This window comes from Chanos chanos, chromosome 6 (genome assembly GCF_902362185.1).
Source record: "Chanos chanos chromosome 6, fChaCha1.1, whole genome shotgun sequence".
In the NCBI taxonomy this organism is placed as follows: Eukaryota; Metazoa; Chordata; class Actinopteri; order Gonorynchiformes; family Chanidae; genus Chanos; species Chanos chanos.
Genome location: NC_044500.1, coordinates 20,098,930 through 20,125,664, shown reverse-complemented (window position 1 = coordinate 20,125,664; position 26,735 = coordinate 20,098,930). Strand labels below are relative to the sequence as shown.

The 26,735-nt window shown below is 40.4% G+C and overlaps 1 protein-coding gene across 1 annotated transcript in view; it reads right to left on the bottom strand.

Annotated features, from left to right (window-relative positions):
• Positions 1-14,000: 14,000 nt before the first annotated feature.
• The window catches only part of nlk2 (nemo-like kinase, type 2), a 52,418-nt gene continuing 39,683 nt past the window's right edge, over positions 14,001-26,735 (bottom strand). The window contains exons 8-11 of the mRNA XM_030777665.1: positions 21,408-21,494; positions 18,338-18,536; positions 14,732-14,825; positions 14,001-14,291 (exon numbers count right to left, since the gene is read on the bottom strand). Coding sequence (XP_030633525.1) covers positions 14,237-14,291; positions 14,732-14,825; positions 18,338-18,536; positions 21,408-21,494 — 435 coding nt within the window. The 3' untranslated portion in view covers positions 14,001-14,236. The remainder of the gene's footprint in view (positions 14,292-14,731; positions 14,826-18,337; positions 18,537-21,407; positions 21,495-26,735) is intronic.

Below are 26,735 nucleotides of genomic sequence, written 5' to 3'. Positions count from 1 at the left end.
CATTTACACAAATCAACAAGCTAAAAACTAAAAAAAAACCCCGTATATTTTTCCTAAATAAAGCCAAGTGATAAGTTCACAGGCATGACATTTCTCATTGTCACATGCAGCGACCTAGAGGTGAAATATTGCACCACTTCCTGCGGCTTTTCTTTCAAAATAAAAGTCGCATTGCTTATTTCTTCTCAAAAAAAGTTGAAGGACCTCGATAGGTTAAAAAAAAAGTGCCCACATTTAGTTGATCACAGGGACAAGGCAGCTGAGTGCTAACTACCTGACGGCCCTGCAAAACGGCAGTTAGTGATGCTATTTGGTCAACAAGCTAATCAGCTAATGGTCAACAACAAGTAAAATTCTTAAAGCAAAAAAACAGAAAAAATATTTTAAAGTTGATTTAATTAATCATTGTGGCCCTCTTAGTAATGTTCAGTTATACATCAGTGTATAACTGCGCTGGTTTGATCTTGCACAATGTCAGGAATATATATATATATACCTCAATATTAGGGGCCATTTCATTGTAACCTCCCTCAAGCTGATGTCAACATCTTCATCTTTGATTCGTTTGAAGATGTGTTATTATTGTGGAAGACCTTTGGTAATTTACCCACCTTCTTTGATTATTATTATTATTATTATTGTTGTTGTTGTTGTTGTTGTTGTTGTTGCTGTATTACTTTCAAATTCTGTAGTCACGTTATATACATTAGATCAGTCAGGTAGCACATTCGTACCTTTACCTTTGTGATAGGTTTTGAAATATGTTGGAGATAGACTCTCCTTTGCAGTATCACAATAAAAAAAAAAAAACTAAACCCCAAATCAGTTCACAGCATAAGGAGTAAGTGGTAAAACTGAATCCATGAGCAAGTGACTTCTGTCATTTTGAGCACATGGAATCAGAAAAATTCAGACTCTTCATTTAGTCCCAGCTGTCTTGTCTCTGAGCTTCTGGGAACCAGCTGTGTGTATTTTGTGAGCTGGGTTGTTCTTGCTCAGTACCAGGAACATAAAGGTTAATATATTGGACCACTGCATTATAACTTCCGCAAACACATTTATCTTTTTGTTTAATCATGTGCCACTGGAAGACTGCCATGTAAGGCACATTTCTGAAACACGTAAATTATACATGCAGTAAGTACATTGTGAGCTAACCATCAGAGGAATCTGATTTTATGATATATATCAGTACAATGGTGCTTGCTTTAACAGAAAAACACCAGGTTACCAAAGCTCTTGTTTCCACCTCTTGAGATTGGTTGTGGTTCCATGTGGTTCTATGTGGTGGTGGAGAAACAGCTCTGATTTTCACAGGAATGGAGGCACAAAAGAAGAGGAAATCTTGAAATCTTGTCCATGTTGTGATATAGTTGCCCAGCTGAACACAACACATTCTTTGTAGTGGTTTTAAAAGTTGTCTGCTCTCCCTCTTCTGTAACAAATCTTTTTATTCCTTTCCACAGCCTTGACACTGCAGACATTACAAACATTTATAAGCTTTCAGAAATGTTTATGCTGACCCAACATTGCTTCATTATGCAACATATGGCATTTTATGTTTCAGTGTTTCATGTTATGAAAAAGATGTCTGTTCAGTTCTTGTGCAGACTTTTTGATATATTTTTATTTTACGGATATAGATTTTTTTGTATATTCTGTCACTGTTATAGATGCTTTTCTGTACATAAATCTTTCCATTTTGCAGTAAAGGTACTGAATATTTACTCATGAAACAGTTCATTATATCTGCTGTTTTGAAGGAAACAACCATAAATACATTTTTTGTTTGTTCTTGATGTCAGAGGATGTGTCAGAAGAGTTAAAGTATTAGCACTTTTGTGTAGTGTGCTTCATCCCTGACCCACTGAACACTCAAGTAACACCTGAGCCCAGGTTGGGCTGATGCAAGGCGTATGCTCTGTCGTTAAGAATTATGTAACATTACATCTATTATGTAATCTTCTGATCAGTGTTTACAAGAAATGTTTAGATCCCTGAGAGGAAATGCTTATGGGTAAAACCCAGTCTGACAGAGCATCTTAACATCCTTTTCCTTTCACATGTTTGTGGTGGCAAAACCAGAGAGTTTGATAAAGGTATGTATCTCACACTGCATTTTGACAGGGCAATATCAACATATGTTTTGAAAGGCAGCTGTGACAACATGTTGGAGAAGTTATGTTATATAAGTGACGGTTTTCTTATGGTTGATGTTTTTTTCTTTTCACAGATCATTTATACTGACCTGATGAGACTTGATTGTACAAAACATGACATCTTATTGTAGGTGACACACACACACACACACACACACACACATATGTATGTATATATATATATATATATATATATATATATATATATATATATATATATATATATATATATATATATATGTATGTTTGTGTGTGTGTGTGTATGGATGTATATATGTCTGTATGTATATGTATATATAATTGTTTGTATGAATCAAATAATTGTTCATGAGGCAAAGATTTATGATGAAGTGCAAGTCTTGATTGCTATGTACTCATTTTGAAGTCTGCTCCCCATTTCTCAGCTGATTTGTCAGAGATGGTTAGAATCAATACCTGCGGAAAGATGCTTTTTGCTCCTATCTTTTGGGTGCCAAGCACAGAGGAACTAGGTCTTTGGACAAAATGGGTAAGCACTCATTGAAGTTGATGATTTCATTGGACTTCACAAGATTTCCAGGACCTGCAAGAGAGCCCCATCCCATCAAGGGTCAGTCATTGCATTTCACAGTAGCTTAGCAGTAGCTTAGCAGCTGATTTTTTTAACCTTAATTTGGGACAAGTGTTCCTATTTCAAAGTGGAGCAGGATGTTTGGAGATGAGCTTTAGTCATTCAGTTGTGTAGGTATATGAATGACAGTGTGTCACATTGTTACCAAAGCTCTTGTTTCCACCTCTTGAGATTGGTTGTGGTTCCATGTGGTTCTATGTGGTGGTGGAGAAACAGCTCTGATTTTCACAGGAATGGAGGCACAAAAGAAGAGGAAATCTTGAAATCTTGTCCATGTTGTGATATAGTTGCCCAGCTGAACACAACACATTCTTTGTAGTGGTTTTAAAAGTTGTCTGCTCTCCCGCTTCTGTAACAAATCTTTTTATTCCTTTCCACAGCCTTGACACTGCAGACATTACAAACATTTATAAGCTTTCAGAAATGTTTATGCTGACCCAACATTGCTTCATTATGCAACATATGGCATTTTATGTTTCAGTGTTTCATGTTATGAAAAAGATGTCTGTTCAGTTCTTGTGCAGACTTTTTGATATATTTTTATTTTACGGATATAGATTTTTTTGTATATTCTGTCACTGTTATAGATGCTTTTCTGTACATAAATCTTTCCATTTTGCAGTAAAGGTACTGAATATTTACTCATGAAACAGTTCATTATATCTGCTGTTTTGAAGGAAACAACCATAAATACATTTTTTGTTTGTTCTTGATGTCAGAGGATGTGTCAGAAGAGTTAAAGTATTAGCACTTTTGTGTAGTGTGCTTCATCCCTGACCCACTGAACACTCAAGTAACACCTGAGCCCAGGTTGGGCTGATGCAAGGCGTATGCTCTGTCGTTAAGAATTATGTAACATTACATCTATTATGTAATCTTCTGATCAGTGTTTACAAGAAATGTTTAGATCCCTGAGAGGAAATGCTTATGGGTAAAACCCAGTCTGACAGAGCATCTTAACATCCTTTTCCTTTCACATGTTTGTGGTGGCAAAACCAGAGAGTTTGATAAAGGTATGTATCTCACACTGCATTTTGACAGGGCAATATCAACATATGTTTTGAAAGGCAGCTGTGACAACATGTTGGAGAAGTTATGTTATATAAGTGACGGTTTTCTTAAGGTTGATGTTTTTTTCTTTTCACAGATAATTTATACTGACCTGATGAGACTTGATTGTACAAAACATGACATCTTATTGTAGGTGACACACACACACACACACACACACACACATATGTATGTATATATATATATATATATATATATATATATATATATATATATATATATATGTTTGTGTGTGTGTGTGTATGGATGTATATATGTCTGTATGTATATGTATATATAATTGTTTGTATGAATCAAATAATTGTTCATGAGGCAAAGATTTATGATGAAGTGCAAGTCTTGATTGCTATGTACTCATTTTGAAGTCTGCTCCCCATTTCTCAGCTGATTTGTCAGAGATGGTTAGAATCAATACCTGCGGAAAGATGCTTTTTGCTCCTATCTTTTGGGTGCCAAGCACAGAGGAACTAGGTCTTTGGACAAAATGGGTAAGCACTCATTGAAGTTGATGATTTCATTGGACTTCACAAGATTTCCAGGACCTGCAAGAGAGCCCCATCCCATCAAGGGTCAGTCATTGCATTTCACAGTAGCTTAGCAGTAGCTTAGCAGCTGATTTTTTTAACCTTAATTTGGGACAAGTGTTCCTATTTCAAAGTGGAGCAGGATGTTTGGAGATGAGCTTTAGTCATTCAGTTGTGTAGGTACTTGAATGACAGTGTGTCACACAGAGGGACAGAAAAGTGAGTAACCTGGTTGAAGCTGCTGGTAGACCTTGATTAGACAGGCAAACATTTCAGAATGAGTTGAGTTGAGTGAGGACCAAGAAATAATTGAAACTACATCTGATCAAAATGATCAGACAACAGGCTGGAATATCACATTCTTTCTTCACATTTTGATGGTTTATCATTAAGAGTTACATGATGTACCTTTTGAGAAATGCTTACAAGGAAATAAACAGGTCTTTCAACCAAAATGCTTGTGGCTTTCACAACACGCACCACACCACAGGTTCAAAAACATGTTAGATCAAGTGCAACCTTGAACTACAAAGTTACTTGTGAGGTTAAAAAATCAGTAAATGTCTACCTGAAGAACAAACATTTTCAGTAAAATGCAACAGATATGTTATGTAAATGAGGGTTCTGCACACCTTCAGTGTAAAACAGACTGAGAAAAGAAATACAGACTGAGAAAAGAAAGAATTAAGACAAAATTAAATATTCATTGACATGGCTGAAACTGACAGACCAATCTGTTCTGGAACAGTAATGAACAAAACTGGCATGAAATTGCTAAGAGAAAATTGTCTCTTAAACAATGAAGCTGGTGGGGGGTGGGGGGGCAAAGGTCATCTATAATCATGTTATGTTTTTATTTACAAGAATACATTGGAGATGATGTTCAATGCTGAGACACTGAAGTATATCTGTGGCCACAATGAACAATTATACACTTCTGATGGAGCAGGTGGTAATTTGGCTGCCATCTTGGATTCATTTTTGTTGTTGTTAATGTGGCTGGTCTGATTAATAATTTAACCTTTTCTGACATACACTAGATGCAGTGGGGCACACATTTTTCCTCTGTACCTTTAAGGTGGATTTTGGCAAATGTAGGATATAAACCTTCCTTTGCACTGGGTTGCTTTTGTACTGAATCACAATAGAAAAAAAAGTTGCTGGACCCTTAATCAGTCCGTATGTGCGTGTAAATATGGAACAAGATGGTGAACTGAGACATGCCCAGTGATCTGTGTCATTTTTCCTAGTACGAGACAGGTCTGGCTCCTTCATGCAAATGCACTGTGCATGTCCTGCTCTCTACCTCCAATGCCTTGCTGGAGTCAACAGTCAGATTAAACTCCTCCCAAATGACCACACTGCCAACAGGGCTCAAGTTCATCCTCTTTAGTGAAGCCAGTTGGAGTGGGCTAAAACTGAGAAATAAACATACAATGCCTTTAGAAGCGACAGACAGCAACAAACAACACACCATTCAGGTAGAAGTTAAACTTGTTAGATGCTATTTAGCCTTTTTCTTTGCAAAAATGTTTGTGCTAAATAAACATTAATATCACACATACTGTGATATTAATACAGCAGAATATGCTCTTAATTAACAAAAATATACATTGCAATTTAGATTACATACCAACAATATATTCAAAGACCAACATAAAGTTGAAGAAGTTGTAAAGACACGAAGAAGAGCAGTCTACACAGACTCCTACTGCTGACTTTATTGTCATTGCTCAAGTACAATTTTCACTGCACAAGTACAATGAGATTACGTTTGCAACTCCTGTACTCAATGCTATAAAAAAGACAGTAAACAGGTAAAATTAGCACAGCAAATAAGATAAAATAGCAATAAATTAAAAAAAGAAACAAAAGTAAAAGTAGCGAATTGTATAAAGTGTCTGGCGGTAGTAACTGAATAGTGCAATAGCGTGATGGCACAGATGTGCAAAATGTAGCAGCAGAGCCAGTACAGTACAGTACCAACAGTATAGACAGTTGTTGTCCGTTTGTGTGAGACAGCATACCCAGTATGTACATAGTAAACAGTATATAGCAGTATGGGCAGAGTAAACAGTGTTCGGTAGTGATGAATAGTGCAAATAGCTTAGGTGTGCAAGCTAGCTCAGAAGTGCAACTGTCGTATAAACAGTATAAACAGTATATAGCAGATAAAATACTGTAAACAGCATAAACAGTATTAAAAGTGTGAACATTACAGGTGTGCAACAGCTCGGATGTGCTAATCATAGCAGCAACACCAGGACAGTCCTTGAAGGCGGGAATAAAGTCTTCATAGCAACCCAACTGGGCGAGTGTGTAAGTCCTGTACCCTGAGGGTCATAATATAGCAGCTCTCACTGAGCTGTGTATGAGGATATGAACATAGTATTCAGACAGTGACACAGGGAGGTTGAGAGTGGACCTCTGTGAACCCTATAGTTTATTTTGGCGGCATTGTGCAGTGTGTACATGTATATGAGGTCAGTGTGTCAGACAACCATGGAGCAGACTGGCAGATTATGGGGGGAGCTTGGTGGACTGATTCAGATCAGTTATAGCTCTAGGGAAATAGTTATTTCTCACTCTGGAGGTGTGGGCGTAGAAGGCCCCATAACGTCTGCCAGACGGGAGGAGTTCAAACAGACGATGGCATGGGTGTGTATACTACTAAACGCTAGGAGGAATAGGCTTTCACAGGGGAACACATTAATCTGGCAATAAAAATACATTGGTAACAGAACAGTGTGTGATTTCTGAGCTAGTTTGTTCCTGCTCAATACAAGGGGACATAATGTCCCTCAGCAAAGTTGATGCCAATGTCGCGGCCATCAACTGTGAGATGACAAGATGATGACATGACATGACATGATTTATGAACACCAGCATTATGCCCGTAGCCCATACATTGCGTGTTTTCACTTTGTCTTTGTTGACTGATTCATAAAAGATTCCACTCTTGGGAGGTTCATTACTGGATGTGCTAGATGCAGCAACCATTAACCTGGGTGTGGGTCAAGACTTAACGTTCATGAGCAATCTAGAAATTCCCCCATTCTAGACACCAAAATATTGATTAAATCTTTAATTTTTCAAACTTTAGGTGCTGATCTTCTTGCCTGTCCACACTGCCATGGTGTAGATTTAATCATCAGCATGCAGGTGGATGACCACAGTTGCTTTGTTTCATGGAAAGGCCAACATCACATCACTGGCACCAATGAATGCCCTCATTGTGTTGACGCGGAAAGGAAAGGTCCAGACAGTGCCACAATAGGTCTCTCTGAGCAGCATTTCCTCATTCCCACTCCATGACCACATTTCTTTACATGCAGTCACAAAGAATCCCTGCCAGACCATTTTTCTGTCACTCCAGGTGTGTTTCTGAGAAGACTGAAGCCATGACTACATGGTAGAAGGTTACTCAATTTGAAAGATATTTGAAGAACATACTCAGGTTGTGAGCTGGAGCAGTGCTGCCCTGAGAGCTGTGTCTTGAAGTCTTTCTTAATCTTAATTGAATTGTGACAGAATGGACCCCAGCTCATAGATGTTACAGACCTCTATTTTCTTAACAACAACTTCTAACCCAATGCCCTCTGTCTTGTTTGTAATCCCTTAGATACTATACAAGTGTTCCTGGAATGCGCACAGGCACCAAACAGACTGAGCTAAAACATGGATATCCAGAGTTCCCCACTACAGCATGTGATGTAAGCAGTGAACTCTATTATGTTTGGTTATTTTAAAGACTGGAGAGGTTCTCTTGGGACCAAATTAAAATCCATGATATGCCGAAGCTAAAATGTCATACTTTGCTCTCTAGGAACATAATATGTGCAATTATTGTATTATTTTCTTTATATTACTATTATTTTATAACAGTTAAGTGGCACAGCTCTCCTTGTTAACAACAGGCTTACATGACCAGCAGGCCTTGACACAAAAGCCCTCAGCTTGGGCCTGCATGGATCAACTCAAAACCATGCACAACAACAACAATTTAACTAAGAACTCTGTGTCTTTGGCCCAGCCTAATTAGTATAATAAGGTAATTGAGGGAATGGGTGAAATCAAGAGCCTGGGACATTCATTTCTCATGTGGATTACCCCTGCTGCAGCACTTGAGATAAAAACAAAAACCAAGGCATGCATTGTAGAGGGAAAAATGTTCATTGTGTGTTCCTTGCTCCTCGTTTGTGACCTTTGGAGCCTTGCTTTGGATATTTGGGGATTTTCTGGATCTGATATGGAGGTAAAATCCAGTGCTGGCTGGCACCCATTCAGTCAATCAGAATGGGATGTCCAAAAATTCCAGATAGACACAGGCAGGCAGACACCTGCAATTTCTTAAAGCATCTTCAAAACAAAATTTGATGCCCCACATTGTAATTTTATCTTACCAAAGCAGACCTTTCAATACATAACTGAGCTATCTCACACCTTATTGTTTCGCAAATGCTCTATTTTTAAACCCGAAACTCCAGTTCTTATGTGGAAAATCCCTGTGATGATCTTATTAATATATTTTGAATGAACATCCTCATACATAGAATTGACAACCTCACAAATGAAAGTCATACCTTGCCCACATATGAATCACTTGGTTGTCCCATACTGACAAAGTAAGTCCATTGTGAAATGCATAAATAAATAAACTTGATGGGACAGTGCTCAATTTTTCATGTTAGTTCCCTGACAGTCCTCTATCTGACAGAATGCGATGGCTCAAATAGTCCACCTGTCCACTCAGTATTATTAGTCTGTAGTTATATGTTTGCTGAAAACATCCACTAATATTTTTTTTACGGTAGAGAGCTGATTTATTTGATGAAAAGGCCTTGGTCCACCTATTCATTGGTCCGCCAATTCTTCTCTAGTATTTTGGACTGCTCTCCAGACCATTCGGTTCTGTAGGGCTATGGAATATGCATGGCTGGTGATGGTGCTCCCTAACCCAGCTGTTCTCATTCTAACTCATTATCTAACCCAGTGCAACATACACAAAAAGTCTCTTGTGCTGACCTGCACGGTAAGCTTGCGCCAAAAGACCCACTACTGCTGTGAAGTACTAGCCTTAACCCTCTGTTTCAGAAGAGGCTGAATATTTGGCAGGACCTCCTGACATACAGTGCACAGTCCTGTAGGGACCTGGCCATTTTTCACATACCTTCTGTCCAGCCGCATACCTATCAACTAGCAGGAAGGCTAACGTCCAGTGGCCCATTTCTCAGTTCATTCTTTTTCACCAACCAGGACTGGGATATGAAGGTCTGCACTGACACTGTTCATCTCAGCTGTGCCAAGCAGCAGGGTTGGGGGGCGCAGTTACATTTTCTTTTCCAGATAGACATTAAAGCACAGAAATAAAGGAGGCCAATTGTGCAACCCATCTTTGCTTGGTGGTTCCTAACCAGGCTGTCTGTAGACGAGGAACAAGACTGATATCAGTGAACACAAGCACTGGTGTCACTTAAATAATCTTTAAATTGTTCTGTTATTGCCCACATCATCATTCTGAGTAGCTCTAACCTAAAAGAACTATAGATAGCCATGTCCTTCTCCATCAGACAGCTCCTGGTGACAAGAGCCACCACCCGCTGCCATTTGTCCTTAAACTGGGCCTAGACCTTGGTTATAGCTCAAACTGGTATTAACTGCAGTGGAGATCTTCCTTAAAGCAGATTTAAGAATCCCAAAGTTTGACACTCATTAGGCCATTTGACCTTGTTAGCTCTAATCCTTTTCTCTTGATTGAGGAACCAATTAAACAGCCTTTCAGAAGTCAAGCAATTTTTGACAAAATCTGTGATTAAAGGAGTCGATATTCGTCAGGTTTCTCATTTAAGCCCCGGCTCCCACAGCCCAGTCAAACGTGTCCTCCAGGCCCGGTGTGAAAACTCAAAACAGACAATAATGTCATCAAAGTAGACAAGCAAATGTTCAGCTCTTTGGCTGCAGAGATAATACAGCATAAGTTTCCCTCTCAAATAAACCTCATATAAACCTCTCAAACTCACAGAATTTAAACAGGCATGATGAAGATGGTCAGTTGTGTTCCAGTGCCAATAGCTAAATGTTTCATCAAGTCTGAAGAACCAAGTGACTATATTTCTTGGTGATAAAGGTGGAAAAACACATTTTCTGATGGATCTATTTTTAAATTCAGGTGTGAGCTAGTTTGAGCTGTTCAGCTTTGGCCCATATTTGGTTATGGGTAACGAACTGGTTTTGGACAGGTCTTGTTAGTTCAATCTAATGGGTGGGTCGGAGTGGTTCTGAATGGAAACCACAGATGTTGACAATATAACCCAAACCATGAGCTTACCACAGCAACATAATACTGCTGCTTCAGCAGTGTGCCAGACTCATGGTATGAATAAGTAACTTAGTATAAAATGTATTATCTTATCATTAAACTTATTATATGATATGATATGAATTATCACAGCATAGCGAATTCCATCATGTTTGTATCTAACACAGTGTTCAAACTAGCACTGCAAGGTCTGCAGATGTCTTGTATTTTGACTGTAATTACATAACCTGGAGCTATGAAAGTTGGCATTAACTTGATATAAAATGTGGGTACATTCAGTACATTCAGTGTCTATGGCAGTGCTGTGGTCACATGATTAATGATGACATCGAAAAAACCAACACATATTTCACGGTCCTGACGAAGGAGGCGAAAGAAAATGACACCAAAAGCGTTGCTTTGTTTTCTTTAAATGTCAACATTTAATGAGCTTCACCACTGTACTTCAAATCTACACTTTTAAGAAGACCGGCCATTTTGTCAAACACACAGTACATCCACGGAGCCTCTCCGGTCCCTCTGATACATCACCTTTTGTTTTCAGGTCACTGAAAGCAATCTCTTTAATATATCCATATATATATAGTCTCATATATATATATATATATATATATATATATATATATATATATATATAAATAAAATGTTTTCAAATACCATTACCTCTGAGTATAAACCTCATATGTCTTATAAAAACGGCTGACAGCAGAAGTAGTACCGATTTGAAATTGGCCTGCTAGGAGTTGCATGTGTTGCCTGCTTTGTCATCTGCTCAACTCTGTCATCTACTTAACATGGTCATATGCTGGTACTTCACTCAAATGTGACACGCCATAGCGAGACATACCACCCATTTCCATCATAGAGGGTTATCTCATGTAACAAATATGATTTTTAGTTTTTTTCTTCTGTGATCTAACAGTCAGAAAACACTGGGTTTGAGAATATGGTATTTTCAAGGGATATGATGGGCCCACCTCCAATCAATTTCAATTTAATCTTTTTTTTTTCATACAGGATTTATACAGGAATATAAAAGCTGGAAGGGACATTCAAGTTTTAAATCTCCACATTAAATTAAAAACACGTGGAGGTAAACAACCAAGTCGTCAAGCTCAAGAGGTAGCGACCAACAATGTGAATCCATTATATACATATACACAAACAGTTCAGTGTTTCTCTAAAGTGGAAGAAATAATAATAATAATAATAATAATAATAATAATAATAATAATAATAAAACTGAAAGGGTTCTACTTCAATACTCATATCCACAGCGTACACACAAGACACAATTAACATAATTTGTTGTTTTAATAATCATACTGTATCGGATTATTCATTTGTTTACACTATCTAGTGCATGGGGAAATTTAAAAAAAAAAAAAAAGAATGAAAACAAAAGGGAAAAAAGGGGGAAAAAAGGGAAAAAAGGAAAAAAAATATATACAATTATATGCAAGTCTCAAAAATAAAATGAAATTTCACAGCCCTAGAAAAATGTGCTGGCTAATTCAACCTCCATACAGCAGTATTATTTGTGTTAAACTTCATTTTTTTTCTTTTTTTTTCCTGTAGGTTTTCTATTCCATTGTAGATTTTCTTTTTTTTTTTTCCTGAAATCTATCAGCTACTCGCATATTTACAGGTCATATTCAGTGGATTGTGAGAAAGCATGCCATAGCACATTTAAAGAAGAAACGAAAAATATTCACCTAAAAATATATTAAATAGTTTTCACTTTGAGAGCTTGGTTTCTGAGTGGGTGTAACCAGGTTAGTGGATAGTGGTTGGAGATACACTTGGTTGAGTAACAGTGACATCCCTCTGTGTTTACTGGGCTAAGATCAGAGATTCCCCTTGCTGTCTGTTTGGACCATATACCCCCCTGTCTGTTTGGACCATATACCCCCCCCTTTGTTTTTATACACCAGAGAAGTCCCTTCACTCTGAGCGAAGACAGGGGGGGGGGGTGGGGGTGGGTGGACCCCTGAGAGGAGGTCCAAACCCTAACGGCCAAAACCTGCAATCACTGTGGTGCTGCCGCTGCTGATCCACAGTATGTTTTTACTCATGATACCACTCCTAAAGAAAACCTTAAGGACCCTTGGACAATCTGCAGAAATCTATCATTCACTTCAAAGGAATTGGCTGTAAGCCAGAATGTTTTGTAATCACACGCCCACTGTTCGTCTTCATCTGTTCTGTTTTTTTCTTTCTTTCTTCAGTGTTTTCATTCTTTTGGTTTGGCTCATCTGCGCATCACCAACTTGTCCAGAACCTGGTTTTGTCCTGAGAAGGCTGGCCGCTCGCAGACACGAAGAGGGAATGGGCTGAAAAAGAGCTGTCCGAAAACGGGCTCTTCTTTTTTTCTTTGACATTATCAATGTTTCACACAGACTTGTTCTAAAGCAACATTTATCTCTTCTCTAAGTACCTAAGCAACTGGTACTTGACATTCTCCTATGCTAGAGTTAAGGCTTCTACCTACAATCCTGGTGTCTGAGATGCTGGACCTCAGTGGCTTGCAGTATCTGCCTATCTGTCCTCAGATCAGTCTAACATGCTTTCGATTCTTGCTGTTTGCCTCAACAAACAGTGCCTCAATCAGTCCACTCCTGGATCAATTATATCTGTGGTCTAACTAATAATGCGTAAGCAGATACACAGTGTGTGAAGACCAGTCAGTCTGAAAATCCTGACTTCTAAAACTGGCTGAGAGAGATGGAAAGAGAGATAGAGACAAAGAGAGAGAGAGAGAGAAAACATACAACAGCTGTGTGGAGAAAGAGACAGAGAGAGAGAGAGAGAGAGAGAGAGAGAGAGAGAGAGAGAGTGAGAGAGAGAGAGAGAGAGAAAAAAGCCACAAATAAACTAAAAGTCGCTGCTACTGCTCTATAACAGTAATATGACCAATAAATAAAAAGCAGATGAGTTCACTCTGGCTGCACATACTCTGAAGTTCTGACAGAAGTGAGGGTGCAGAGAGAGAGAGAGGGAGAGAGAAACACTGTCTTCTTTTCCAATGCTGCTCAGTGATGCTTCGGCTGTCCCCTTTTCACCAATAAGGATAAGGAAAAGTAAAGACTACTCGCCAATGGGATCCATAGGCTTGCCAGACAGAGCATAGATGTTCACCATACATTCACATCCACACTGGGCCTTCTTCATCCTGCTCTGCTTGTGTGTGTGTGTTTGTGTGTGTGTGTATACGCACCTATACTCCATCACACACTTTACTGCACTACTACAGAGCTGTGCGTATACTTCTGCTACACCCGCAACTATTCAACCCCCCCCCCCCCCCCCCCCCTCAGTTTTCCCTGTGTCCCTTGGAAACCCAATCAGCAGTGAGTGGTTGCTTCTTCAGAACTTCATTAGTTACTAATATAGTACACACATCAATCGGCGATAGTTGCTATAGTCCTAGACTCCAGTGAAATGCTACGCAGGTTTTGGGGGTTGCCTGGTCGTCAGTAGTCCGGATGTGCGGGATTTTTTTGGGCTGCGAGGCAGCGGTGAAGGGGAAAGGGGGGAACCGCCTGTCCTTCCTCTACTCCCACACCAGTGGAGACGGTGGCATCTCTGAGGGCTGAGCCACTGTGGAGCTGAGAGAGACAGGAGGATACACAGACACACAGTGTAATGTCCACAGGGTGCTTTTGGACCGCATGCATGTCTGCACTAAGCATGAAAACAATTCTCTTCTCCTCCTCCAGCTCCTCTTTCCTTTTCCTCTCCATTCTCACTCATGCATGCAAGTAAATGCCTCTTTTCATTCATACATGTATTCATATCCTTTTTTCTTTATTTGCTTCTTACTATGGATCGCATAACATATGTGTATGACGTTACAGGGGACATTATACACATTTTGTAAATGAGAATTATTTTTAAATGTTAGAAAAAAATTACTACACTGGTTACTGTGGGACTGCTAACATGAAAGAACCAGTCTATCTTTGTTTGGCTGGTGATGAAACTGTAGCTGTTTTTTGGACATGTGCGCCCTCTGCTGGAGTTGGTGGGAATAACATGAGCCCCATACCTGATAAAGCTTTTGAATGCGGCTGACTGGGGGTTGATACACAGAGGCACACGATTCCCCTTCTGCTGCTCCAGGATGAACTGGTGAATGATCTCTGCGTGAGGCAAAAGTCAGAGACAGAAAAATAGCACAAAATGAAACACGGATTTACAAATAAATATCACAAAAACCAAAACTCACTATATGGATCAGATTTCATAAGCTTCTACTGCCCCCTTTTAAAATACTTTACTCCAGTATTCCTTTGACAGCCTGCACATAACAATTCAAGCAATTTGTAGCTATTTGCAACATCTCTTCATTTTCTGTGAGAGCAATGAGAGGGATTGTATAACGTAAAAACAGTGTTATAATCAATATATATAATCGGTATAAAACGTAATAGTTATTGGAAATAAATGACTGAAAAGTGAGACAGGATAAAAAAAAAAGTGGGGCAAGGAGTTTTCCGGCATGTTCTTGGTTTCCCAGGATGCCTTGGGACCCTTGTCTTGGTGCATCAAGTGCATGGTTTCATTAATTTCATCCCGAGAGCTAAGCCATGTACCCCATCTGCTTTTCTATTTCTTATTTTATGTCATTCTTTCCATTTCTGATATTTCTTACACTGTTTATTTATACCTCATTATTAATGCTGGATCTAGCTGTCAACTGGTCACCTGACTCATAGCTGCTACCTGTGCGATGTTCTCTTCCATATGGTGGATCCTTATCTAATCTTTATGTCTTACATATAATCCTCTAGTTAAGTATCATCTTCTCTACACATCTGTTCTGTCTTCAGCTCTTTATTACTAATGAATGGTAATGTCTCAGCTGGTATTAATGTTGAGTGTTTTTCTATCCCAACTCATGTAGCTTCTGTGCTCTCACTTATTCATTTCATTACTGTATTAATGGTATTCTAACATCAAGCCCCTCCCCATCCTCTTTATATTGTATTACATTTTTAAACTTTATTCTTTGTCTTTTGTTATTTCAAATAAAACTTCAGATCATTCTGTTCCACTGTCTAAAAATTATGGAATGGAACAGATATTAGTAATTCTTTAAACAGGAACAGAAACTGTAGAAGCACTGTCATTTTAACCATCTCTACTAAGGACGGAATGTGGTGCTGTTTTCCATCTATTCAAATTCTGCCATATTGTGGTTTTAAGGACTTGATAGTTATCTTGAAAAAGTGTTATCTTGAAAAATCTAGTTTACCACTAATAAAAATTAATAAATATTTTATTTTCTGGAAATCCCATTTTAATTTCATTTTATCTTTCAAATTTTGCATTACCTCTTTACCCAATATTTAGTTCATATTCTGAACACATAAAATATTCAGAACAGTTCACATCAAAACACAGAGCGAGAGTTCTGGTGACGCTCGAAAGACACTCCAGTCATCCACATATAATACAGGTTTGTGTGTTTCTCTGTCAGTTATTATTTCCTTACTGTCATGCTGTCTATCCATGTCTTACTGCTCATGTAGGTGCCTCCATACAAGAGGTAAAAACACGTCGGGAGATCGGATCTCCTTTACTTGTCTCATTGACTATGTGCAAAGTCAAAAAAAAAAAGATTCTATGTTAAACATAAAAGACCACTGCACCCACCTAAATGTCTTCTCTGCTTCAAGAGTCAAAACATCTCGGTTCTTGTTTTGTGCATAGTCAATCATATTTAGAGTATGTCTAATATTATCAGATAGGAGTCTTTCAGGTATAGCTGATACAGGCCAATGCAGATTCATATCAGGAACAATTTCCTTTAACGCATTAGCTAAAATAGAACATATTGCTTTGTGGTCAGTGTTTAGTTACAGTACTGGCCTTTATGAGGAACAGTCTGTGGCATTCTTCCCTGCGTTATGAATAGCCATTACTATAGACGATTTCCAGCTTGAGGCTTGCATTCCTGTTTTTGATGCAAAATTACAGACTCCTGGTAACAGAGGTGTTACCTGATCTCTAAATTATATGTAGAATTCATTGGTGAAGCCAACATCTCCTGGAGTTTTACCCTGCTTAAGTTTCTTTATTTGGTGTAAAATGTCTTCTGCGGTTATGGCTTTACTAAGACTGTAATTCCCTCTCTTCTGCAACTTGCTTTAAGCTGAATTTTGTGAAGAACGTTTTCATTTGCTCAAAATCTGTACTTCTTCCATCGTCTTTGAATAGTCTTTCATAATACTTCTAAAATGTCTGTTGAGTTTGTACGGCTTGATGTTATGCATATTTAAATAACTTCAAACAGCTGAATTACGCTGGTGCAGGAGGAGGTTGGAAGGATCATGAGGCTTTAGTCTATAATATCTTATGTTTTAAAAATGCCTTTATCTATTACGCTTTCCAAGATTTGTGACTCATCACAAATCTGTAAGAAGCCTAATAGATTAGTCCACTGTTAAAATTCCAGACACCATATAAATTATAAACAAAGGGCAACGATGTAGGGGGAGAAAATAAAAGACAGTTATTGAAATGCGTCACATTAGCATTAGACCTGGGCCTATAGTCTTAAGCAGTGTTTCATTAAGAGGGGACACAGCTGTGTACTCAGGCTGTGTGCTCCCTGCTCTTGTTAATGAGCATTCCATAAATAGTCTTCATGGCTCCAAACACGGCTGCCCAACGTAAAGAGCTTTGTGTCGCCAGGCAGTTGACTACCTTCAAGCTGCCTAATCCCTGAGTGCAAACAAGGTGCATGTGGAGAGTGAGGAAGAGGAGGCAGGAGGAAGGACAGATTTACTCTCAGCCTAAGCCCACTTTTAGCCGACAGGCACGCTAAGTGTGGGTGACAGGGAAAGCCACCGCTGATCTAGGGCCTCAAATAGACTAAATACGCCTCCCCCCTTCCAAAAAAAAGGGAATAAAATGAAAAAGAACAGTAGCAGCTATACAAGGCCAGTGTATGGAACCTGATTAACACACTGCAGTGTGATCGGCACATAGTCTAAGGCTTGTCAGGATTCATTAAGACCCACATCCCTCCTTGACCAGCGTGAGTTCAACCCAACCACAGGAGACATGCACTAGACATTCTAGTAGGGGTGGGCAATCTTCCCAAAAAATCATATCACAATCTTTTTAACACGCAATCACGATCCATGATCTGAAGCGTCGTGCTTTATTTGTGCAGCAGTCCTCTGTCAGCATTCGCTGTGCATATGGGGAATGGTGGTATTAGGAAAATATCTGCGACTTAGCAGATCATACCGTTGTCCACACCTTTGAACGGCACCATATCCTTAGCTAGATAGAATATAACCACCTCAGTCACTTCTTTCCTTTGATTGTGGCTTTTATCGGATTATTGTAAAATTATTGTCCTAACTTCTGCTGTTCTGGGATCTGAGCCGTCTCTACTCGACTCAGTGTGAAAAGCCATGAACTGCTGAGTTTAAGCCAACAGCTTTTGTCTGCATTCTTCTAAAGTTCTGAACTCTGATCATATAGTTATGAACAAAAACTAAGACAGGGAGAGAGAGCAAGAGAGAGAGAGAGAGCAAGAGAGAGAGCGTGAGAGAGAAAAAGAGAAAGAGAGAGGGAGAGGGGGAGGAAAAACAAGAGCACCTTCTTTCCCCCAACGGTGGCCTCCTTACAGACGTACCTTTGACTTGCCGGACCGACGTCAGGTTTTTCTCAAAGCCGTCGTCAAACTTGGGGTTGGTGACTGGCTCAAAGTCGCTGGTGTAAACCCTGCCTGACGAGGTGGTGTAGCAGCACTTACACATGCAGGTGTGATACCGCAGACGACCCTCGTCCAGGTACGGGTGGGCCAGGGCATCCTTAGCCGAGATCCGCTTTGACTGCACAGGACAACACAACACAGACATGAATATACAGTACATATGCAGACACAGATACACTGTGTGTTTCTGATCCAATCCAATGGAATGTGTCTTGACACGTCAATTTTCCCCCCAATCCAGCCCTACGGAACCTCTAGAAAGTCCCCAAATTGGGACTACTGAATTCACAACTATGATCAGAATCTTGAATCAGAATCTTGAATCAGATTGTAATCTTGAATCAGAATCTTGAATCAGATCGTAGTCTTGAATCAGAATCTTGACTCAGATTGTAATCTTGAGTCAAGGTGCGACTTTGGTTAAGAGATAACCAAATAGGGAAAGGTTTGGGGAAACTTTTGAAAAACTAATGCCACATGTGCTTTTCTGCTCACTGTCTCCAGAGCAATGTTTCAGTATAGTCCCTCTTTTCTTCCTCCTAAAAATTCACGTCACATCATCTGGTTGTCACAAACCTTTATGGCACTTCAAAATCCTACAGATGCTACATTTTATTTCACAGGTGCTGTTTATGGGTTTAAAAAACTCCTGTGTATTACCTCAGGTAATAAGCATAACTCACTTTCCTCTAATACATTTTGTCACAGGGTTTCAGAATCACTGCCACGCTTCTTTCACTCCTCTTGGCACATTTACTATACCTAAGGACTACACAATCCACTCACACAACACAGACAGCACCCCAGACTCCTTTACACTACTCATCACTCATTCACAAACCTCATAAACCAGCCCTGAGATAAATACACAATGATAAATACACAACGATACACAGATCTGTAGTCAAATGTATAGTGACACACATTAGCCAGGCCTGTGGTCAAATGCACGGTGTGTGTATTCTTTTTATGAACATGTTTTTATGAATATGTTTCAGCATATTTATACAGTAGTCTTTCACCCTCTGCTTTGCAGTGTCATTAATTTTTAATTGGACTGATTTAGAATGCAAATGAAACATATGGCATCTCTATCACGACGCTTGCTCTGATCCACCAAATTCACTGTGATGGAGAAAAGAGAGCAGGGAAGCAAAGAAAGAGGGGAACGAGAGAGACGTGTAAAAGCACAAGACTGCAACCGGTCACTCAAACACCTCGGCCATGTTTGAAGTGCCTGCGGGCAGGGATGTGCCCAGATCCAGTGGATGCATCAGAGAGCTGCAGTGACCCCAGACCCAGTGGGCGCATCAGAGAGCTGCAGTGACCCCAGACCCAGTGGATGCATCAGAGAGCTGCAGTGGCCCCAGACCCAGTGGGTGCATCAGAGAGCTGCAGTGGCCCCAGACCCAGTGGATGCATCAGAGAGCTGCAGTGGCCCCAGACCCAGTGGGTGCATCAGAGAGCTGCAGTGGCCCCAGACCCAGTGGGTGCATCAGAGAGCTGCAGTGACCCCAGACCCAGTGGGTGCATCAGAGAGCTGCAGTGACCCCAGACCCAGTGGGTGCATCAGGGAGCTGCAGTGACCCCAGACCCAGTGGGTGCATCAGGGAGATGCAGTGACCCCAGGTGATTCTGAACAACAATGCCCGTGACTAACTGGGAACATGTGTGGAAGACACGCACATCTGCTGGACCTGTTAAGTCCATTAGAGATGTTAATGTAATTAGTGAAAAAAAGGGATCCGGTCTTTGAACAATGCTGTATTTTCTTACCAAAAAAAACAACAAAACCCACAGGCAAGGAGGTATAAACAATGCAATACAGCACATACAGGCATCTTCTAGTATCTCTGATGTGCCTGAAGAGTGTTCTAGTCTCTCGGGTGTGCCTGAAGAACGTTCTAGTCTCTCAGGTGTTCCTAAAGAATGTTCTAGTCTCTTGGGTGTTCCTAAAGAATGTTCTGGTCTCTTGGGTGTTCCTAAAGAATGTTCTAGTCTCTTGGGTGTGCCTGAAGAATGTTGTAGTCTCTCTGGTGTGCCTGAAGAATGTTCAAGCCGTATGGAGAAAAATGGCATGTTTTTTTTTTTTTTTTTAATATTCTCCGAGGTAAATTTAGATACTTTATATTCTGTCAGTAGATCATACTTTAATCATGCCCTGATTATTTCAGATTTAATATACACTAATTATACGTATCGCAGATGTTAATCAGTGTGGCTATCTTCTGTATGTGCTCAGAGCCATTTAAAGCACCGCCAATTCTGATGCCATGCATCCACAAGCCTGCTGTGTGCCAGAGCATTTCTCATAACTGACACAGGCTGGGATCACAGTGCAATTTCTCTGTATCTCCACTATGCCAAAAATGATAATAATTGTATTACGTAAGACTGATATGTTCTCCAGATACATGGGTTTTTATATAAGATTCTCCCAGAGGGTCAGCCCACACAGCGTGGTACAGTCTACACTGTGATACGTAAGGTTATGTTTGAGATCTTAAAGCATAAGTAGAGGAGCCTTCAGAGACCAACAGGGGGACGGCATATGCTCTGTACTTTGGTTAGTAAGTGACCTGAACTCACTCGTAACTCACAGATCTGAGATTAGAACCATTCACACTAACTTATCATCACAGCACAGAGAAACAAAATGGGCCTTTTTATGCCAAGACCAAACAAACAAACAAACAAACAAACAAAAAAACCCCAGACTGTTTCCTGGCTGTGCTTTAATGCTAACTTATTTCTTATCCCTTCCTTTTTAAGACTGGTCTGGTCTCACGATTTCTGTAAGCAAGTTTAACGTAACTCCACAACAGGAAAATGATGAAGGTAATTATGCAGGATATTACAAAGATGCCAAACAAAATCACATTCCTCCTGTGGCTGTGAGATCCATTTCAATTAGAGAAATATTTGAATACACAAACACAGCAGTGTTTTGGAGGAGGTTGCCATTAGACGTGTCAATCACAACACTGACCGGATCGAAGACGAGCATCCTGCAGAGGAGGTGAACGGCCTCATGGGTAGCCTGGCTGGACAGGGTGTACAGGACAGGAAGAGAAGGCTGCGGAGACAGGAAATGACATGTTGAGAGTCACACACATACAAGAAAATAACAAACCTTAAAGTTCTGATTTGAACATAAAACATCAAATTAATGATTGTGGATATACAGTATTTCAAATATAGCAACAGTGTGAGTGGAACTGAATAATTTCTCATTACATCAGAGTGAATCAGATGTCTCACTCACAAATGACACCAATAATATGGTTCATTTATACTCCTCGGGAGAAAAGACCCAGTGATTGTCTCTGTTTCCTTATTCTTAAGTGAAATGATATTCGAGACAAAGTTTTTCAAGCCTGTATAAAGAATAATTTATACAGTCATATAAGAAAATGTCACTCTTTAAGCAATTTTCAAAGTCTCCAAATCCTTCAACAATCTTGTTACACAATGTATAAATTTTGACTTGAACAAATTTGAAACCGCTGCATGACCAGAATAACACCACTCTGGAGAGAATGAGAATATTCCAGATAAGACACCAGAGGACTGAACAGAGAGAAATATATAAAATATGTAAACAATGACTGTGACAAGTTAGGGAAGAAAATTTTTGTAACGGCTGTTTTTTTATGTAGCAAGCAAGACTATAAATGTACACAAAATACTCAACTGTTTCCTCAAAGGATCACACGGGGCAGTTAGTTTGGCTTTCATTACTGCCCACACTGTTTATGAAAAACGGAGACCGCCTTTGTAGTCGTCCGCCATAAAGGTAGACACACGACTGGCATTCAGAACAGATTGCCCTATTGTTTCTGTACTGTAAACCCAACTGGCCAATAATGGATGAAGACCCACTGCAGAGAGCTCAAACAGGCAGTGTATGAGGTAGATACATCTCAGCCATGGTGCTGAGCCGTAGACTGTATGCAAAAACACCAACACACAATCATATGGTAGAGCAGAGGGAGACAAATGATTATCAACGCAGTGAGACTAGAGTCAAAACATACATATAACCCCACCGCCCCCACCTAACAAGCCATAGTTCTGTTGATATCTTGTCTCACATTTATCTATAGAGGATGTGGGACACCAGCAAAGTGAGCCAGGTTATTTTTACCCCATCTAATTATCTCCCCCCAAACCCCTTCCCCCACACACTCTCACACACACACATAAAAAAAAAAAAAAAGGAGTGATTGAAAAAGCCCAGCGGTAATCGTTTGTTTTCCCTGATTAGGTTTTCCAATCATGACCAGAGCGGCAGACTCCCAGTGATCACTTATGTGAATCAAGACATGACTCCTGTTTTTTTTAATGTTATTTTTTTCTTCTGTGAAGGCCCAGAAGAGGCGGAGATTCAGAGGGCCAGACGGAAGGGTGTCTGCTTTCTGCAGCTCAGGGGGGAGAAAGGCTTAACTCAATGAGAACACAAGTGATAACTGGGAGTGCTTCATTTAAAGCAAACCAGTCTGATGTTATTAGAGGAATGTGGGTGAGTGTAGGGTCTTGGCTTCTGTGTTCTGCGCATTGTGGAGTCTGCTTTAACTAAAAGATGCAAAACATTTGCAAATGTGAGCGACACTGTGCAATGAGTGGTAGAGAGTGTGTGAGAGCAGACAGGAAGTGTGTGGTGTGTATTGCTCTGAGCCTCTGTTTTATGTGAAATGCTCTGTGTATATGTGTGTGTGTGTGTGTGTGTGTGTGTGTGGTTGTGTGTGTGTGTGTATTGTGCGTGCAGTGGTGTGAGGGTGGGTGCACAGTAGCATTAGACAGTATTAGTGCAGGATTACAGAGGCTGCAGCTTCAGATAGATGAAGAGAAAGAGAGAGAGGAATAGGGCCCCGCCCTATCCCATGATGCAAAGCTTAATCAAACAAATGATGAGTCAGGAGGAAAAACACATGACATCACTGCCAGAAGCTTTCAATCCACACTGGCATGTGGACTGACAAAAAGACCCGCACCCCAAACACCACCCGAAGGGGTAGACCTGTGCTTTGCAGGGGTATAAGTCCAACAGAGGTCTTTGAGAGTCAGACTGACAGAGATATGTCTTGTTAGGCTGTTGAGAGGTAGCAGGAAGAGATTACGATGGAATGAACAGAGGACAAAGGTTCTTCTGTTTTTGTTTTTTTTTTCTCTTTTTCAGTGTGTGTGACTCCAAAGAACCCTGACCTGCCCCTGGCAAACTCCAGGATTACACACTGATCAATAGAACAATCAATCAATCAATCAATCAAACAAACAAACAAACAAACAAAAAACAAAACAGGTGATGCCCACTATATCAGTCTCACCACGAACACCATTAACACCCCCCCCCCCCACCAGAGTATCCCAATGTTCTCTCCAATCAAGTCATACCTATGCTAAATTACACAAACCATCCAATTCATTCATCATCTTGACTGAAAAAAAAAGAGGCATATACAGCCACATACGGGGATGGGAGAGAGAAAAGGGGTTTTACAGTAAACCAAACAGACACAGTATTGCACTTGCAAATGCTAGAGAAACAGGGCAAGGGAACGCCATGAGCCTGTCTGACTTTTCCCACTCAAAGATAAAAAAGCTGTGGCCTCATTATAGAAGGACTCTGTGAAATGGGTTTGGTTTGGACGCTGCCAAACACCAACCTGACACAGCAGACAGCCAGCCTTAGAAATCTGGACAACCCAAAAACAATGATGGGACCTGACTCAGGGCAAGAGAGATGGAAAGAGAGAGAGAAAGATAGAGAGAGAGGGGGGGGGTAGAGTTAGCTCTCTCTACAGTCTGATAGACAGTGACAGGAGAGAGAAGAAAATGTGTATGTCTGCCTGTAAGTGTGTGTGTGTGTGTGTGTGTGTGTGTGTCTGTACGAGGCATGGGCCAGGACAGGAGGAACAGAGTGTAACTTTTCTTAGCTCAAACGGACAGAGTTAAAGCAAATTTACACTCTGACTTAGGGTTTCAGTCAGAACAGCAGCACTTAGCCTCAGTTTAAAACCCCAGACGCCTCCCTAGGAGCCTCTCCTCTCCCCTCCTCTCCTCCAGACCCTGGCTAATCTGTGTTGCGTGGTGTGGTAAGACTAAAAGAAGGTGATGGAGTGCATCCAAAAAGCCCTGCTTCTATGCCATTTCACAGCAACCCAAATCAGATTAGCACTATTTAGAGTGCAAGTGATGGAGCAAAGTGTTCAGGGTTTAAGAGAATCAGTGTCTGTCTCTTTACCCGGATGTATGCCAGACGTAAACGTCTGTAATGGCGTTATAATAAGTATAGTTATAATAAATATGTAATATGGATACCCTAGTCCTGAACCAAAACCACGGTACATGATGCTATTCACACTGTATGTTCAACACTGACACTTCACATACACTGCTCTTTGACCCGTGAAACTTCTCTCTCTACACCAAACACCTCTGTGATCTCTATCAAGACCTCAAAACTGAAGTATGTTCTCATTCCACAGAAAATGATAGGGTATGTATTGTTTGTAGTCTGATATTTGCTGCTTCGTTGCTTAATGTCAACTCCAGAGAAGAGGAGTGTTTTGGGGTAAAGTTTGTGTGAGTATAGTGGTGCACTGCTGAGAACTCCACCCCCCACTGCCAGATAACCCCACTGCCAGATAACTTCAGCATTTCTTTGGAATTCCCACCTGTGATTATTTTGTCATTCACACACAAAAAGAGATTAAATTAATTAATTCAAGACAGTCCCTGTTTGGATCACGTGGCCCGGTCTAGTAATCCTGAGAGAGGTTCACAAAGTAATGGAACCGTTTCTGATCTAGAATGAATCGATATTATCATTAGAACTTTGTAAGGAAACTGGTCAAGGTAGTCAAGCCACTTCCTGGGAGGCAGAGCAGAGAGCAGCTCCTCTCATAAAGACAACTATGAATATTTCACATTGTAAGACGCCAACTGAGTCTGAGTACGTCTAATAGTCTAAATGCCCTTGGTTCATTTGAATTATAGAGGAAGGAAGGGAGAAGTGAGACATTTAACAAAAATATGCAAGGGAGATCTGTCCTGGACAGATGTATCCGCAATACAGAGCCTCCTGTAACAGAGAGGGTACTGGCCAAAATACTCGGGAAAGAGAAAGAGGGACAGAGAAGAAAAGTAAAGGACAAGAGCAGTTCACTGCCACGGATTACAGTTGATCCCCCCCCCCCCCCCCCCAATAAAGCATAGTGAACATGAATGACCTCTGCTTAGTGTCTGTACCACACAGAGGAGAAGTTTCCTCTGAACAAGCTCAGCGGCAGCAAGATCACATCTGATTTCTCCTTTCACACGCGTGTTTACACACTGACACACATACACACATGTGCATAATGCACTGAGATGAACACAGTACGTGGTGGTTGGAATTTGGGTTTGGTGGCTCTTGTGTGTGGTGTTAACGTCGACATGAATTACCTGCTCTGGGGCACACAGAAATCTTGGATATTTCCACTGACACTCACAACCTCACAAATCTTAAGTGGAGCAAACATCCATCCCATGTGCAAAGACAGCCAAATTAACCCTACAATTACACCTCTTCAATCCTACAGTCACATCTCTTCTACCCTACAGTAACACCTCTTCAATCCTACAATTACACCTCTTCAATCCTAGTCACATCTCTTCAAATCTACAGTCACATCTCTTCAATCCTACAGTAACACCTCTTCTACCCTACAGTAACACCTCTTCAATCCTACAGTAACACCTCTTCAATCCTACAATTACACCTCTTCAATCCTACAATTACACCTCTTCAATCCTAGTCACATCTCTTCAAATCTACAGTCACATCTCTTCAATCCTACAGTAACACCTCTTCTACCCTACAGTAACACCTCTTCAATCCTACAGTCACATCTCTTCAACCCTACAATTACACCTCTTCAATGCTACAGTCACACCTCTTCAATCCTACAATTACACCTCTTCAAATCTACAGTCACACCTCTTCAATCCTACAGTCACATCTCTTCCATCCTACAATTACACCTCTTCTTAGATCTGTCTCTCTGAGTCTACCTCCATCTCCCCATCCTCATAGATCAGTCTCAACCGGGTTGCTCCACCTGATCCCTGTTCCACACCTCCAAGCAGTTTCCTACACGAGTGTAGAAGAGACGGGGGAGTTCAGGTTCTGAGGTCTGGGTTACAGAGTTTTCTCTTCATTACGCTAAATACATCATCTCTAACTAGAAAGATGTACCCTCTGCTTTCCACTCTCCACTCCTCTGTGCTGTCTCTTCATCCTTCTTCACCCCAGATATGACCTGCTTGTGTGAAC